The following is a 15,764-nucleotide window of genomic DNA, read 5'->3' on the forward strand; positions in this document are numbered from 1 at the left end:
CAGAAGTTTACATACACTCAATTAGTATTTGGTAGCATTGCCTTTAAATTGTTTAACTTGGGTCAAACATTACGGGTAGCCTTCCACAAGCTTCCCACAATAAGTTGGGTGAATTTTGGCTCATTCCTACTGACAGAGCTGGTGTAACTCAGGTTTGTAGGCCTCCTTGCTCGCATACACTTTTTCAGTTCTGCCCACAAATGTTCTATAGGATTGAGGTCAGGGCTTTGTGATGGCCACTCCAATACCTTGACTTATTGTCCTTAAGCCATTTTGCCACAACTTTGGAAGTATGCTTGGGGTCATTGTCCATTTGGAAAACCCATTTGCAACAAGCTTTAACTTCCTGACTGATGTCTTGAGATGTTGCTTCAATATATCCACATAATTTTCCTTCCTCATGTGCATCCAGTCCCTCCGACAGCAAAGCACCCCCACAGCATGATGCTGCCACCCCCGTGCTTCATGGTTGGGATGGTGTTCTTCGGCTTGCAAGCCTCCCCCTTTTTCCTCCAAACATAACGATGGCCATTGTGGCCAAACAGTTCTATTTTTGTTTCATCAGACCACATTTCTCTAAAAAGTACAATCTTTGTCCCCATGTGCAGTTGAAAACCATAGTCTGGCTTTTTTATTGCGGTTTTGGACCAGTGGCTTCTTCCTTGCTGAGCGGCCTTTCAGGTTTTGTCGATATAGGACTCATTTAACTGTAGATATAGATACTTTTGTACCTGTTTCCTCCAGCATCTTCACAAGGTCCTTTGCTGTTCAGTCACCTGAGGGGGTTAAAGGTTTTGTCGTGCCCTCTTCACGACTGTCTTGGTGTGTTTGGACCATGATCGATCGTTGGTGATGTAGACACCAAGGAACTTGAAACTCTCGACCCGCTCCACTACAGCCCCGTTGATGTTAATGGGGGCCTGTTCGGCCTGCCGTTTTCCTGTAGTCCACGATTAGCTCCTTAGTCTTGCTCACATTGAGGGAAAGGTTGTTGTCCTGGCACCACACTGCCAGTTCTCTGACCTCCTCCCTATAGGATGTCTCATCGTTGTCGGTGATCAGGCCTACCACTGTGGTGTCATCAGCAAACTTAATGATGGTGTTGGAGTTGTGTTTGGCCACACAGTCATGGGTGAACAGGGAGTACAGGAGGGGACTATGTACACACCCATGAGGGGTCCCCTGAGGATCAGCGTGGCAGACGTGTTTAATATTACCCTTAACACCCGGGGTGTGGCCCGTCAGTCAGTCCAGGATCCAGTTGCAGAGGGAGGGCTTTAGTCCCAGGGTCCTTTGCTTAGTGATGAGCTTCGTGAGCACTATGGTGTTGAACGCTAAGCTGTAGTCAATGAACAGCATTCTCACATGGGTGTTCCTTTTGTCCAGGTGGGAAAGGGCAGTGCGGAGTGCGATTGAGATTGCATCATCTGTGGATCTGTTGGGGCGGTATGCAAATTGCAGTGGGTCTAGGGTATCTGGGAGGATGCTGTTGATGTGAGCCATAACCAGCCTTTCAAAGCACTTCATGGCTACCGACGTGAGTGCTAAGAGGTGGTAATAATTTAGGCAGGTTACCTTGGTGTTCTTGGGCACAGGGACTATGGTGGTCTGCTTGAAACATGTAGGTATTACAGAGACAGTAAGGGAGAGGTTGAAAATCTCAGTGAAGACACTTGCCAGTTGGTCTGTGTATGCTTTGTGTACACGTCCTGGTAATCTATCTGGCCGCGCGGCTTTGTGAATGTTGACCTGTTTAAAGGTCTTGCTCACATCGGCTACCGAGAGCGTTATCACACAGTCATCCAGAACAGCTGGTGCTCTCGTGCATGCTTCAGTGTTGCTTGCCTCGACCGAGCATAAAAGGCGTTTAGCTCATCTGGTAGGCTTGCGTCACTGGGCAGCTCACGTCTGGGTTTCCCTTTGTAGTCCGTAACAGTTTTCAAGCCCTGCCACATCCGATGAGCGTCAGAGCCAGTGTAGTAGGATTCAATTTTAATCCTGTATTGACGCTTTGCTTGTTTGATGGTTCGTCTGAGGGCATAGCGGGATTTCTTATAGGCGTCCGGAATAGTGTCCCGCTCCTTGAAAGCAGAAGCTCTAGCCTTCAGCTCGATGCAGATGTTGCCTTTAATCAACGGCTTCTGGTTGGGATATATATGTACGGTCACTGAGGGAACGATATCGTCAATGCACTTATTGATGAAGCCGATGACTGAGGTGGTATACTCCTCAATGCCACTGGATAAATCCCGGAACATACTCCAGTCTGTGCTAGCAAAACAGTCCTGTAGTGTAGCATCCGCACCATCTGACCACTTCCGTATTAAGCGAGTCACTGATACCTCCTTCTTTAGTTTATACTTGTAAGCAGGAATCAGGAGGATAGAATTATGGTCGGATTTGCCAAATGGAGGGCACGGGAGAGCTTTGTATGCATCTCTGTGTGGAATAAAGGTGGTGTAGAGTTTTTTTTCCTCTGGTTGCACATGTGACATGCTGGTAAAAATGTGATAAAACTGATTTAGGTTTGCCTGCATTAGGCCACTAGGAGAGCTGCTTCTGGGTGAGCATTTTCTTGTTTGCTTATGGCCTTAGAGGTGGTTGGTTGAGTGCGCTCTTAGTGCCAGCGTTGGTCTGTGGTGGTAAATAGATGGCTATGAATAATATAAACTCAGAAAGAAACATCCTCTCACTGTCGATTGCGTTTATTTTCAGCAAACTGAACATGTGTAACTATTTGTATGAACATAAGATTCAACAACTGAGACAAACTGTACAAGTTCCTTAGACATGTGACTAACATAAATTGAATAATGTGTCCATGAACAAGGGGGGTGGGGGCTGTTGCCACCAGCTACATTAAGTACTGCAGTGCATCTTATCCTCATGGACTGCACCAGATTTGCCAGTTCTTGCTATGAGATGTTAACCCACTCTTCCACTAAAGCACCTGCAAGTTCCTAGACAATTCTGGGGGGGAATGGCCCTAGCCCTCACCCTCCGATCCAACAGGTCCCAGACGTGCTCAATGGGATTGAGATCCGGGCTCGGTGTAACGCTCATTCCTTCGACGATAAATGCGAATCCAACCAACACCCCTGGTGAGACAAAACCGCGACTCGTCAGTGAAGAGCACTTTTTGCCAGTCCTGTCTGGTCCAGGGACGGTGGGTTTGTGCCCATCGGCGACGTTGTTGCCAGTGATGTCTGGTGAGGACCTACCTTACAACTGGCCTACAAGCCCTCAGTCCAGCCTCTCTCTGCCTATTGCGGACAGTCTGAGCACTGATGGAGGGATAATGCGTTCCTGGTGTAACTTGAGCAGTTGTTGTTGCCATCCTGTACCTGTCCCGCAGGTGTGATGTTCGGATGTACCGATCCTGTGCAGGTGTTGTTACACGTGGTCTGCCACTGCGAGGATGATCAGCTGTCCGTCCTGTCTCCCTGTAGCTCCGTCTTAGGCATCTCACAGTACGGACATTGCAATTTATTGCCCTGGCCACATCTGCATTCCTCATGCATCCTTGCAGCATGCCTAAGGCACATTCACGCAGATGAGCATGGACCCTAGGCATCTTTCTTTTGGAGTTTTTCAGAGTCAGTAGAAAGGCCTCTTTAGTGTCCTAAGTTTTCATAACTGTGACCTTAATTGCCTACCGTCTGTAAACTGTTAGTGTCTTAACGACCGTACCACAGGTGCATGTTCATTAATTGTTTATGGTTCATTGAACAAGCATGGGAAACAGTGTTTAAACCCTTTACAAATGAAGATCTGTGAAGTCATTTGGATTTTTACGAATTATCTTTGAAAGACAGGGTCCTGAAAAAGTGACGTTTCTTTTTTTGCTGAGTTTAGATGAATAGTCTCTTGGTGGATAGTGTGGTTTCCAGCTTATCATAACGTACTCTACCTCAGGCGAGCAATACCTCAAGACTTCTTTAATATTAGACATTGCGCACCAGCTGTTATTGACAAAAAGACACCCCCCCCACCCCTCGTCTTACCAGGCGTAGCTCCTCTGTTCTGCATTGAAAATCCCTCCAGATCTATATTGTCCGTGTAGTCGTTCAACCACTACTCGGTGAAACATTGGATATTACAGTTCTTAATGTCCCGTTGGTAGGATAATCGTAGGTATTCCATTTTTATTTTCCAATGATTGCATGTTAGCAAGTAGAATTGATGGCAATGGGAATTTACTCACTCGCCTACGGATTCTCAAAAGGCAGCCTGATCTGCGTCCTCTTTTTCTCCGTCTTTTCTTCATGCAAATGATGTGAATCTGGGCCTGTTCCAGGGAGAGTAGTATATCTTTCTTGTGGGACTCGTTAAAGAAAAAAACTTATTTCAGTCCGTGGTGAGTAATCCCAGTTTTGATGTCCAGAAGTTATTTTCGGTCATAAGAGACGAAAGCAGCAACATTATGAAATAAGTTAAAAAAATAAAAAAGTTACAAACAACGCAAAAAAAAATGAAGAAAATAGCACAATTTATTACGGGCATGTAAAACGTCAGCCATCCTCTTCGGCGCCATTTTTCTAGTCTTTTTAAGAAACATTTGTGTGTTGAAAATGCCTAACCACTTTATAATCTATTTGCATAGACTTCAAACAGACCAGACACACCACAATGTGTTTCTTCAAGGTACCAAACCCCCAAAAATATTTAATGCGTCACTCAGTTATGTACAGAGCCATGCCATCGTGCAATGCTCTGCCACCAGAGGTTACTCAGGTAAAAAGCAAGTTTAGCTTTAAAAAACATATTTTATCACACGCCTCTCCTCTTTCTAAAGATCTAATTTAACTGTACTGTATATAAGAATATGTACATATGATTAGTTGTTGTCTTTGTGTTTTTACTGAGTTAGTTCATATAAGGAAAATCAGTCAATTTAAATAAATTCATTCGGCCCTAATCTATGTATTTCACATGACTGGGAAAACAGATATGCATCCGTTGGTAGGGGCGTGGATCAGAAAACCAGTCAGTATCCGGTGTGACCACTATTTGCCTCATGCAGCGCGACACATCTCCTTTGAATAGAGTTGGTAAGGCTGTTGATTGTGGCCTGCGGAATGTTTTCCCACTCCTCTTCAATGGCTGTGAGAAGTTGCTGGATGCTGGCGGGAACGGGAACATGCTGTTGTACAAGTCGATCACATCCCAAACACGCGCAATGGGTGAGTATGCAGGCCATGGAAGAACAGACATTTTGCGTCTGGAGAATTTCAGGGATTTTTTTATTTCATCTCATGAAACATGGGACCAACATTTGACATGTTGTGTTTATATTTTTGTTCAGTGTATAACCCTTATTTTTGTATTTTGAATTTAATGTAATATCTTATGTTGTTCTTGTCTATTACTGTCTGTACTTTATGTATTTGTAACTTTTATGTGGACCACAGGAAGAGTAGCTGCTGCATGTTCAATAGCAAATGGGTATCCTAAAAAATTAAACATCAGTGTAATGACATACAGTGCATTTGGAAAGTATTCAGACCCCTTGACTTTTTCCACATTTTGTTACGTTACAGCCTTACACTAAAATGGATTAAATCATTTTCCCACCTCATCAATCTACACACATTACCCCATAATTTTTAAATAAATAAATAAATAAATACGAAATATTACATTTACATAAGCATTCAGACCCTTGACTCAGTACTTTGTTGAAGCACCTTTGGCAGCGATTACAGCCTCGAGTCTTCTTGGGTATGACGCTACAAGCTTGGCACACCTGTATTTGGGGAGTTTCTCCTGTTCTTCTCTGCAGATCCTCTCAAGCTCTGTCAGGTTGGATGGAGAGTGTTGCTCCACAGCTATTTTCAGGTCTCTCCAGAGATGTACGATCGAGTTCAAGTCCAGGCTCTGGCTGGGCCACTCAAGGAAATTCAGAGACTTGTCCCAAAGCCACTCCTGCATTGTCTTGACTGTGTGCTTAGGGTCTTTGTCCTGTTGGAAGGTGAACCTTCCTGAGCAGGTTTTCATCAAAGATCTCAGTACTTTGTTCCGTCCATCTTTCCCTCAATCCTGACTAGTCTCCCAGTCCCTGCTGCTGAAAAAAATTCCCCACAGCATGATTCTTCCACCACCATGCTTCACCGTAGGGATGGTGCCAGGTTTCCTCCAGACGAAACGCTTGGCATTCAGGCCAAAGAGTTTAATCTTGGTTTCATCAGACCAGAGAATCCTCTAGGTGCCTTTTGGCAAACTCCAAGCAGGCTGTCATGTGCTTTTTACTGAGGAGTGGCTTCTGTCTGGCCACCCTACAGTAAAGGCCTGATTGGTGGAGTGCTGCAGAGATGGTTGTCCTTCTGGAAGGTTCTCCCATCTCCACAGAGGAACTGTCAGAGTGACCATCAAAGTCACTCTGTCAGAGTGACCATCGGGTTTTTGGTCACATCCCTGACCAAGGCCCTTCTCCCCAGATTACTCAGTATGTCTGGGCGGCCAGCTAGGAAGAGTCTTGGTGGTTCCACAGTGTTTTTGGGGGCCTTCAATACTGCAGAATTCTTTTGGTACCCTTCCCCATATCTGTGCCTTGACACAATCCTGTCTCGGAGCTCTACAGACAATTCCTTCGACCTCATGGCTTGGTTTTTGCTCTAACATGCACTGTCAACTGTGGGACCTTATATAGACAGGTGTGTGTCTTTCCAACTCATGTCCAATCAATTGAATTTCCCAAAGGTGGACTCCAATCAAGTTGTAGAAACATCTCAAGGATGATCAATGGGAACAGGATGGACCTGAGCTCAATTTCGAGTCTTATGTAATAAATGAGGTATCTGTTTTTTATTTTTATGTCTAAAAATCTGTTTTCACTACGTCATTATAGGGTATTGTGTGTAGATTGATGAGGAAACATGTTTATTTAATCCATTTTAGAATTAGGCTGTAACGTAACAAAATGTGGAAAAAGTAAAGGTGTCTGAATACTTTCTGAATGCACTGTAGTCCGGTTTGACTGACATAGTATGGCAGATAGGACACTTAATTGCTGATTATAGGCCCTGGTCAAAAGTAGTGCACCATACAGGGAATAGGTTGCCATTTGGGACACAACCGGTGTCTTTTGAGATGCAGACTGGGATCTGTATTACCAGGTCCTGATGCGGTACCGGAAGGTCTCTTTGGCTGTTACGATAGATTCAGATGGTTTACTAGTTTCAGCAACAAGAAAAAATAAATATATCATTTTCAATGGAAGGAGACACGAAGCAACATTCTAAGATTTGACTGTTGGCAACTATAGTTGCGAATTTCAGGAACACAACTTTGTGATAACCAATCAGAAAAGGGAAGCTCTCGCTAGCCAGCTTTAACACTGTGCTCGATAGCATCATTGGTGGTAGCCTGTTTCACATGCTGTAAAAAAGAAACACACAGGGGGGAGAGCACAGGTTGTGAGCAATGTGAATCCACCATCTACCTGGAAGAAGGAGGAGAAGACTTGGAAGGTGTAGATGGCGCAGGAGCCGTCTGAGTCGGACACCAGCTGGTTGATGTGCCTCCGCCACGCCTCGTCGGCGTCATCGCACACCGCAGGCTGGAATGCCGCCAGGATGGCCGAGAAGAAGGGTGACGGAGGAAGGGAAGAACGAGACTCCATCAGCTCGTCTCTTTCCTCCTCGCCGAGACTGGTGGGGTAAACCAGGCACACACATCAAGAAATAGCAGCACTCCAAAACACTTTTCAGACCCTCATGCTGACCAGAACCATATTGTGCTGGCTTACATAATATTATTTTACCATTCAGTAGTATGAAAAGGGTATAAATACTGACAAAAGCACTATTGCAGGTTTGATTAGACTTTCATGATCACACTTTATGACCAATTCCATTACAATTAATAAGCATTTATTGGCCTAAAATGTATAAAGCACTATAAACACTTTCATTAACCACGTTTTCTTCTAACTGACCTGAACAGTGCTATGTACCTGGGCAGTGCGCTGAAGTCCAGGTCCAGTTCTTCTCGGTAGTCTCCCGGAGCCAGATTTTCCAGGCTGAAGCTGTCGCCGCTGCAGTCAAACCTCGGCAGGAGGTCACTGATGGACAGGTCATCCTCATGGATGTTCGTGTCCTCGTCTTCTACTGATATCTCAGCCTAGAGGGAGAGAGGAAAGGAGGGAGGGACTTACTCGAAGTGCCGGCATCAGACGGTCAATATCAGGCTGTGTTCCAAAGGGCAACCTATTCCCTAGGTAGTGCACTACTTTCACTAGGGTTCATAGGGCTCTAGTCAAAAGTAGTGCACTATATAGAGAATAGGGTGCTATTTGGGAAGCAGACTCAGTGTAGTACCCCCAGCCAATTTGATCTATTCCAGTACTTCAAAACCGGCTGTAGGTACTTGAGGCCAGGTTTGGACAACACTGGTCTATGTAATTTAATACAACACTGATGGTGTTCTACTGACGGAATCCAGTGAGTGACAGTAAATCCCTGAGAGACCTAAGTGTTAAAGCACTCCATGAATCCATTATTATTATTATATGCAGTCAAATATTCTTGATGATGTGCTTTTGGGGGAATATGCATAATATTGCTTAATGATGAGAATGACTCACAATTATGACACTTTCCTCCTAAAGGTAAGACATTTTTTGAAAGTACAGTATTAGGAATAAATGATAGGCATACTGACCTTTCCAACGGACAAAGATGCTCTATGCTGTGTTAAATTTCACATTTGGTTATGTTTTCACGAGTGTGTGCAAATTATGCCAATTGTTTCAGACACAGAAAGAGAACCACCTTGCTACCATACAACCACAAAACCCCAAGAACACAGCAATGCTATTCCTCAAAAGATAATATAGAATATAAATGGAAGCATTTGCAGCACCAACCAGCCCATGACCCAACACATTAGATAATAGGTGTTAGAACAGCTATTAGAAGATTTAGCTGTGACATGCAGCTAACTAGAAGCTGAAGACTAAACACTGGGTCCTGCCATATCCTCTCTGGTGAAAATCTTGAAGATTCACAGAGAAATACACATAATACCTTATTGAGAAACAGCAACACTTATCGCTAAAATCGAACTGTGAAAGGATAGGATATAATTGTATTATTTGGCAGCATTGACAGGAGGAATAGGAGTGAGTGGGCGCCCATATCTCAGACACTCTGAAGTCCTTATTTACCCTCGGCATTGAATTCTCTGCCAGCGAGACCTCGAAACTGGACGTTCGGGTGTGCAAAGGGGGAAGAGGCGGGTCAGCGGCTGAGTTGTCAATGGAGGTGTACAGAGAGTCCAATTGATTGACCTCCTCGGTGGGGGAGAGATTCACAATCTGCAACGAGACAAAAGTACAGCTCAGAGTCCTCCTCCAGTCTAATCATCAGATCCGGGTTAAAATAGTATTCGCCTTCTTTCAAATATTTGGATTGAGTGACCGGGCGAGGTTTACACTTTCGGACTACTACCATGGTTCCATGGCACCAGGCGAGCTCAATCGAGCTTGAAGTATTTGGAAGAAAACAAATACTACTTCAACCAGTGCCAGATGGGCGAGGTTTGCACTTTTGGGACTATTCCATTGGTTCCATGAACTTGATCGAGCTTGAAGTACTTGGAAGAAAACAAATACTACTTGAACCCAGATCTGCTAGTCAGGACATCATGCACGAGGCAACTGTTGTGAGAGCAGAGAAAACCATTTCACAAAAGTATAAACACAAAGTATTTGAGCAGAATTGTATGAGATAAGCACAGAGCAGCAGAGCATGCCTCCTGGTTGAGTCCTAGCAATTGTAACCGTTTATACATGGTCAGATATTATTTAATCCCCCCAGTAGTTAAGGTTAGGATTGGGGGGGGAGGTAGGGTAATCTGATCCTAGGTCTGTGGTTAGAGAGACGTACCACCTGGGAGTGAGAGAGGATCTGGCTGGCGGTGATGGACTCTTCCTCTGAGGATTCCTCTGAGTCCTGGTGGGTGAACTGGCCTAGGCTGGGTGTGCTGCTGGACAGCTCACTGTCATCCAGGGGCACCATGTCACTCCTGTCCAGGCTATCCATGGAGCGTCTCCGCACCCCCCAGTTGAAGCTGTCCATCGTCTCCCCCTGCAAGGACGATACACACAGCTTTAAGAAACTAGACGACACAGAGCCAGATACCTCACACATACACACTCACAGGGGTCTACGCACACACACACACAAAGGGGGTCTACACACATGCACACACAAAGGGGTCTACACCCATGCATGTGTACACATACACACACGTCTACGCACACACAAGGGTCTACACCCATGCGCACACACACAGAGTAACCAGCAGCCACAAATACTTGACCATGCAGTGTAAGTGAAGGCTGATCTTCATGGGAGAGTTACCCAATGACAATGTCAACAGCCTCACTTATACCATTTCACACTACTGAGCGGAGGTGATACAAGCCAAGCTGAGATGTACTACCCTAGCATGGTTACACATTCAACCACAGTTGCTGGAACCGTGCTGACGGACCATGTGAACAGAAAATATCCAAGACAGCACAGTACGGTTTGGCACAGTCACGTGAAAAAGTAGTCTTTTAGTGCATCATAACATAAACTTTCAAACAGATCAGATCAAAACAGCCCTCTTAACGAAAACTGAAAAACAACTTGGGTTTGACTCCGCTGGGAGCTTTTTGGACTTCCTAAATATTGTGTAGTATTATCCCCTGAGCCTAATGGCTTCAGTCTTGTTTCAGATCCTCCTGGGTGAAGTTTCCTCTAGGTACAGCTTCCAATCCCCCAATCCTAACCATTACAGGGGAAAAATGCAAAACTGACCCAAGATGCATCTAGTGGCAACTTCATCCTACACCAGTTCAGATGCCAAATTACTTTCCATCAGGTCACGATTCTGGAGAATGTCAGCCAATGTCCACATTCCAACCAGCCTCCTCAGGGCTGCATTTCATATGGCACCCTACTTTCTTATGAGCCCTGGTCAAAAGTAGTGCAATATAAAGGGAATAGGGTGCCATTTGGAATACAGTCCAGGTCACCACATCAGGCAGGACAGATCCTGGACCTGTGGTGACTGACTAGATTCATCATATTTTACTCTGGTGGAAAGCGAGGGCTAGCCTGGTCCCAGATCTGTTTGAGCCTGCCTGCAGTCCCAGCTAACAATTCCAGGGAGAGAGAATGTTTTTGTAATGTTACCCATAATCTTCCCCTGATGTTTCAGTGTCCAGTTTTCCATTAGTTAGGGGAACATTATATGTATGTTAGCAAAAACCTCCTGAGAAACTATTTAGCATGTTGACATTAGAGTTAGAACATTTCCTTATTGTCAAACAAAACTTACCCAGAACGTGGTTACCATGTTCTCAGAATAAAGATATTAATGTTCTAGACACGTTCCATAAACATTCATGTGTCCAGTTTTATGAGGGTTAGGAGAATATTCCATCAAGGTCACACCAAACATGGTTGCCATGATCTCAGACTATAAAGATATGAATGTTCATGGGAACGTTGCAAGAACATTCCTGTGTCCAAGGACGTTTAAAACATAGGTCAAATACTCACTCACACCCTGCGACTAGTGATGTCCTGAAAACCTGCCCACTTGACCCCATCCCCTCCTGCCTTCTCCAGACCAACTCCGGATGACCTTCTCCCATTCCCCACATCCCTGACCACTGGCTGCGTCCCCTCTTACTTCAAGATGGCCAGAGTCGGTCCCCTCCTCAAGAAACCAACACTTGACCCCTCTGACGTTAAAAACTACAGACCAGTATCCCTTCTTTTCTTTCCAAAACACTTGAGCGTACAGTCTCTGACCAACTCTCTCGTTATCTCTAACAGAATAATCTTCTTGACCCTAACCAGTCAGGGTTCAAGGTGACTCAATCAACTGAGAGCGCTCTCCTCTGTGTCACAAAGGCTCTCCGCTCTGCCAAAGCAGACTCTCTCCTCTGTTTTCATCCTTCTAGGTCTACCCGCTGCCTTCGACACCATGAACCATCAGATCCTCCTCTCCACCCTCTCAGGGTTGGGCTCACTCCTGGTTTGCATCCTACCTGGACGGTCACTCCTAGCAGGTGGAGTGGCGAGGATCTGTGTCTGCACCACGTGCTCTCACTACTGGTGTCCCCCAGGGCTCGGTTCTAGGCTCTCTCCTCTTTTCGAAGTCACTCGGCTCGGTCATATCCTCACATGGTCTCTCTTATCATTGCTATGCGGATGAACAAGCTTCCCCCTAAAAAGTCAGGACAGCGGAGTCCCGGCCCATCTTTCGAAAATCGCATGAAATCTTACCTCTTTTAAGAGTATAGTAAATGCCTCCGAACCCCCCCCCCCCAAATTAAAATAAATCAAAATGCACTTGTCTTTCCCACTAGCACTAACTTTGCTGATAAATGCTTTGTTAAGGGAAAATGTACTTGATATGATTGTGATGCGTTGTCTCACCTAGCTAAATTGTAAGTCACTCTCGATAACAGCATCTGCTAAATGACAAAAATTTGAAATGTAAAGTCATGGTCCCCAAGAGGTTTTTGTCTAGTTCCCGGGTTGTTCCGGTGACGTCCCCAAATACGTTTTTAGGACATTCCCTGATGCTCCCAAAGAAATGTTCTCCGGAGAAAAAAAAAACATGTTTCTTTACACATCACCCCTTGTTACAGTTGCTGAGCCCATCAAAGTCCTGATTGGTAAACCACTGATACATTCACAGCTCTTTTTCTGTTGGCAAGGTTAGGGACAAACACAAATAGTGCTTTCAACATACAACGTTTTCAACTTACATATTTGACACTTTGTGCATGTTCATTTCCAGTAATTATTATTCTTCACTTTTTAACCTCTCGGTTCACGGCATTATGATCTTACTGCTACACCACCGTCAAAGACTGATTTGACCTACATTGTAAAACTTTGAAGTAAAAAGTACACTAAATCAAAACTATTTTATTTATCATTGGAGTAACATTAAACAGACTAATATGCCCACCAACATGAGATAAATAAAACATACAACCCCTAAAATGTATGAAATAAGTCAATCAAATCAATGATGAGACAATAAATCAGATTAACTGACACACATTGTGGAGTAGCAAGAAGATCAGAATGCCATGACCCAAGATCTGAGTTCAAATCCCAGGTAATAGTAACTACTGTGTCTTCAGAAAGTATTCACACTCCTTGACTTTTTGTTGTTGTGTTACAACGTGGGATTTTCAAGTCTTGCCATTAATGTTCAAGCCGACTTAACTCAAAACTGTAGCTAGGCCACTCAGGAAAATTCAATGTCTTGGTAACTTCAGTGTATCACTGTTCTTTATTAAAAGCTCTGACGAGGGCCTTGAGGCTGATACATAAGCTTAATAAAGAACAGTAATACTAGCAAGAGCAGTGTGCGAGTTTCTCTTTTCTTTCGGGTTATTGTACTGCTGAAAGGTGAATTTGTCTCCCAGTGTCTGTTGGAAAGCACGACCAGATTTTCCTCTAGGATTTTGCTTGTGCTTAGCTCTATTACATTTCTATTTATCCTAAAAAAACTCCCTAGTCCTTATCGATGACAAGCATACCGTTAACATGATGCAGCCACCACCATTCTTGAAAACATGAAGAGTGGTACTCAGTGGTGTGTTGTGTTGGATTTGCCCCAAACATTACACTTTGTATTCAGGACACTGACATTTCTTTTGCAGTTTTACTTTAGTGCCTTATTGTAAACATGCATGTTTTGGAATATTTGTATTCTGTACTGGCTTCTTTTTAGTCTGTCAATTAGGTTAGTATTGTGGAGTAAATACAATGTTGATCCATCCTCAGTTCTCTGATCAGAGCAATTAAACGACTGTTTTAAAGTCGCCATTGGCCTCATGGTGAAATCGCTGAGGGGTTTCCTTCCTCTCCGGCAACTAGGAAAGACACCCGCATTTTTTAAATGACTGGGTGTGTATTGACACACCAGCTAAAGTGTAACTAATAACTTCACTATATTCAATGTCTGGTTTTTGTATTTTTACCCATCTACCAATAGGTGCCCTTCTTTCGGAGGGATTAGAAAACCTCCCTGGTCTTTGTGGTTGAATCTGTGTTTGAAATTCACTGCTCGACTGAGGGACCGTACAGATAATTGTGTGGGGTACAGAGATGATTACAAAATCATGCTAAACACTATTATTGCACACAGAGTGAGTCCATGCAACTTATTAAGCATATTTTTCAGTCTGACCTTATTTATGCTTGCCTTATTAACAAAGGAATTGAATAATTAACTCAAGGGATCTTTTAATTTGTATTAATTTGTAAAAATATAAATACAATATAATTCCATTCCGACATTATGGGGTATTGTGTGTAGACCAGTGACAAAAAATCTGAACTTAATCGATTTTAAATTCAGGCTGTAACACAAGAAAATGTGGGAAAAGTCAAGGGGCGTGAATACTTTCTGAAGGCACTGTAAATGAACATGCACAATATAATCATGTATGTCAAAGTGTTTCAAATATGTAAGTTGAAAACATTGCGTGTTGAAAGTACTGTTTGTGTGTGTGGGTGTCCCTAACCTTGCAAACAGACAAAAAGCTGTGAATGGATAAGTGGTTCACCAATCAGGGCCTTGATGGTCTCGGCAACCATAACAAGGGGTGGTGTGTAAAGAAACAAGTATTTTTCTTCCGGAGAACGTTTCTTTGGGACCATCAGGCATACGCCTAAAAACGTATTTAGGGAAGTCCCTGGAAAAAGCTGGGAACTAGACAAAAACCTCCAGGGGACCATGACAGAACGTCCAATGTTTTAAACGTCCTTGGACACAGGAGAGTTCTTGCAACGTTCCCATGAAACCTATCTAGAAAATGAATTACTTATATTCTGAGAACATGGCAACCATGTTCTGTGTATGTTTGGTGTGACGTTGATTAAATATTCTCCTAACCCTAACAAAACTGGATACATGAATGCTCTTACAACGATCCCATGAAATATGTCTAGAACATTAATATTGAATATTCAGAGAAAATGGTAACCACATTCTGCGTAAGTTCTGATTGACATTAACGTATCTTGGGTAGGGGGCAGTATTTTGAATTTTGGATGAATGAGGTGCCCAATGTAAACTGCCTGTTACTCAGGCCCAGAAGCTAGGATATGCATGGTAGTATTGGATAGAAAGCACTCCAAAGTTTCCAAAACTGTTAAGATAATGTCTGTGAGTATAACAGAACTGATATGGCAGGCAAAAATATTTTTTGATGTGGGTACTTTTCAATTGAATGCCTATACAGCATGTAATGGGATAGGACCCAGATTGCAGTTCCTATGGCTTCCACTAGATGTCAACAGTCTATAGACATTGTTTCAGGCTTGTTTTCTGAAAAATGAGGAAGAATGAGACCATGCTTTCAGTGGACTGCAGAAAGAAGCAGAGCTGGTTTGCAAGCGTGACCGATTGCGTGCCCTTCGTTATTTTTCCTTTCTATTGAAAACGCTATTGTCCGGTTTAAATATTGTCAATTATTTAGACAATAGACATCCTGAGGATTAATTATAAACATCGTTTGACATGTTTCAACAAACTTTACCGGTACTATTAGGATGTATTCGTCTGCATTTCGTGACCGCCTTTGAGCCAGTGGATTACTGAACAAAACGCGCCAATAAAACATAGTTTTGGGACATAAAGAGGGACTTTATCGAACAAAACAAACATTTATTGTGTATCTGGGACTCTTGTGACTGCAACCATATGAAGATCAAAGGTAAGTGATTAATTGTATC

The 15,764-nt window shown here is 43.6% G+C and overlaps 1 protein-coding gene across 7 annotated transcripts in view; it reads right to left on the minus strand.

Moving 5' to 3' along the window:
- The window catches only part of LOC106580640 (protein furry homolog), a 282,430-nt gene that overhangs the window by 36,525 nt on the left and 230,141 nt on the right, over positions 1 to 15,764 (minus strand). For 4 of the 7 annotated variants that reach the window (XM_082966433.1, XM_082966436.1, XM_082966438.1 and 1 more), the window contains exons 54-57: positions 9,888 to 10,088; positions 9,167 to 9,316; positions 7,937 to 8,121; positions 7,442 to 7,649 (exon numbers count right to left, since the gene is read on the minus strand). In XM_082966433.1, coding sequence (XP_082822559.1) covers positions 7,442 to 7,649; positions 7,937 to 8,121; positions 9,167 to 9,316; positions 9,888 to 10,088 — 744 coding nt within the window. The remainder of the gene's footprint in view (positions 1 to 7,441; positions 7,650 to 7,936; positions 8,122 to 9,166; positions 9,317 to 9,887; positions 10,089 to 15,764) is intronic. The other 3 variants (XM_082966435.1, XM_014161918.3, XM_082966434.1) reach the window with 2 other exon arrangements.

This window comes from Salmo salar, chromosome 20, assembly GCF_965601325.2.
Source record: "Salmo salar chromosome 20, fSalSal1, whole genome shotgun sequence".
Classification (NCBI taxonomy): Eukaryota; Metazoa; Chordata; class Actinopteri; order Salmoniformes; family Salmonidae; genus Salmo; species Salmo salar.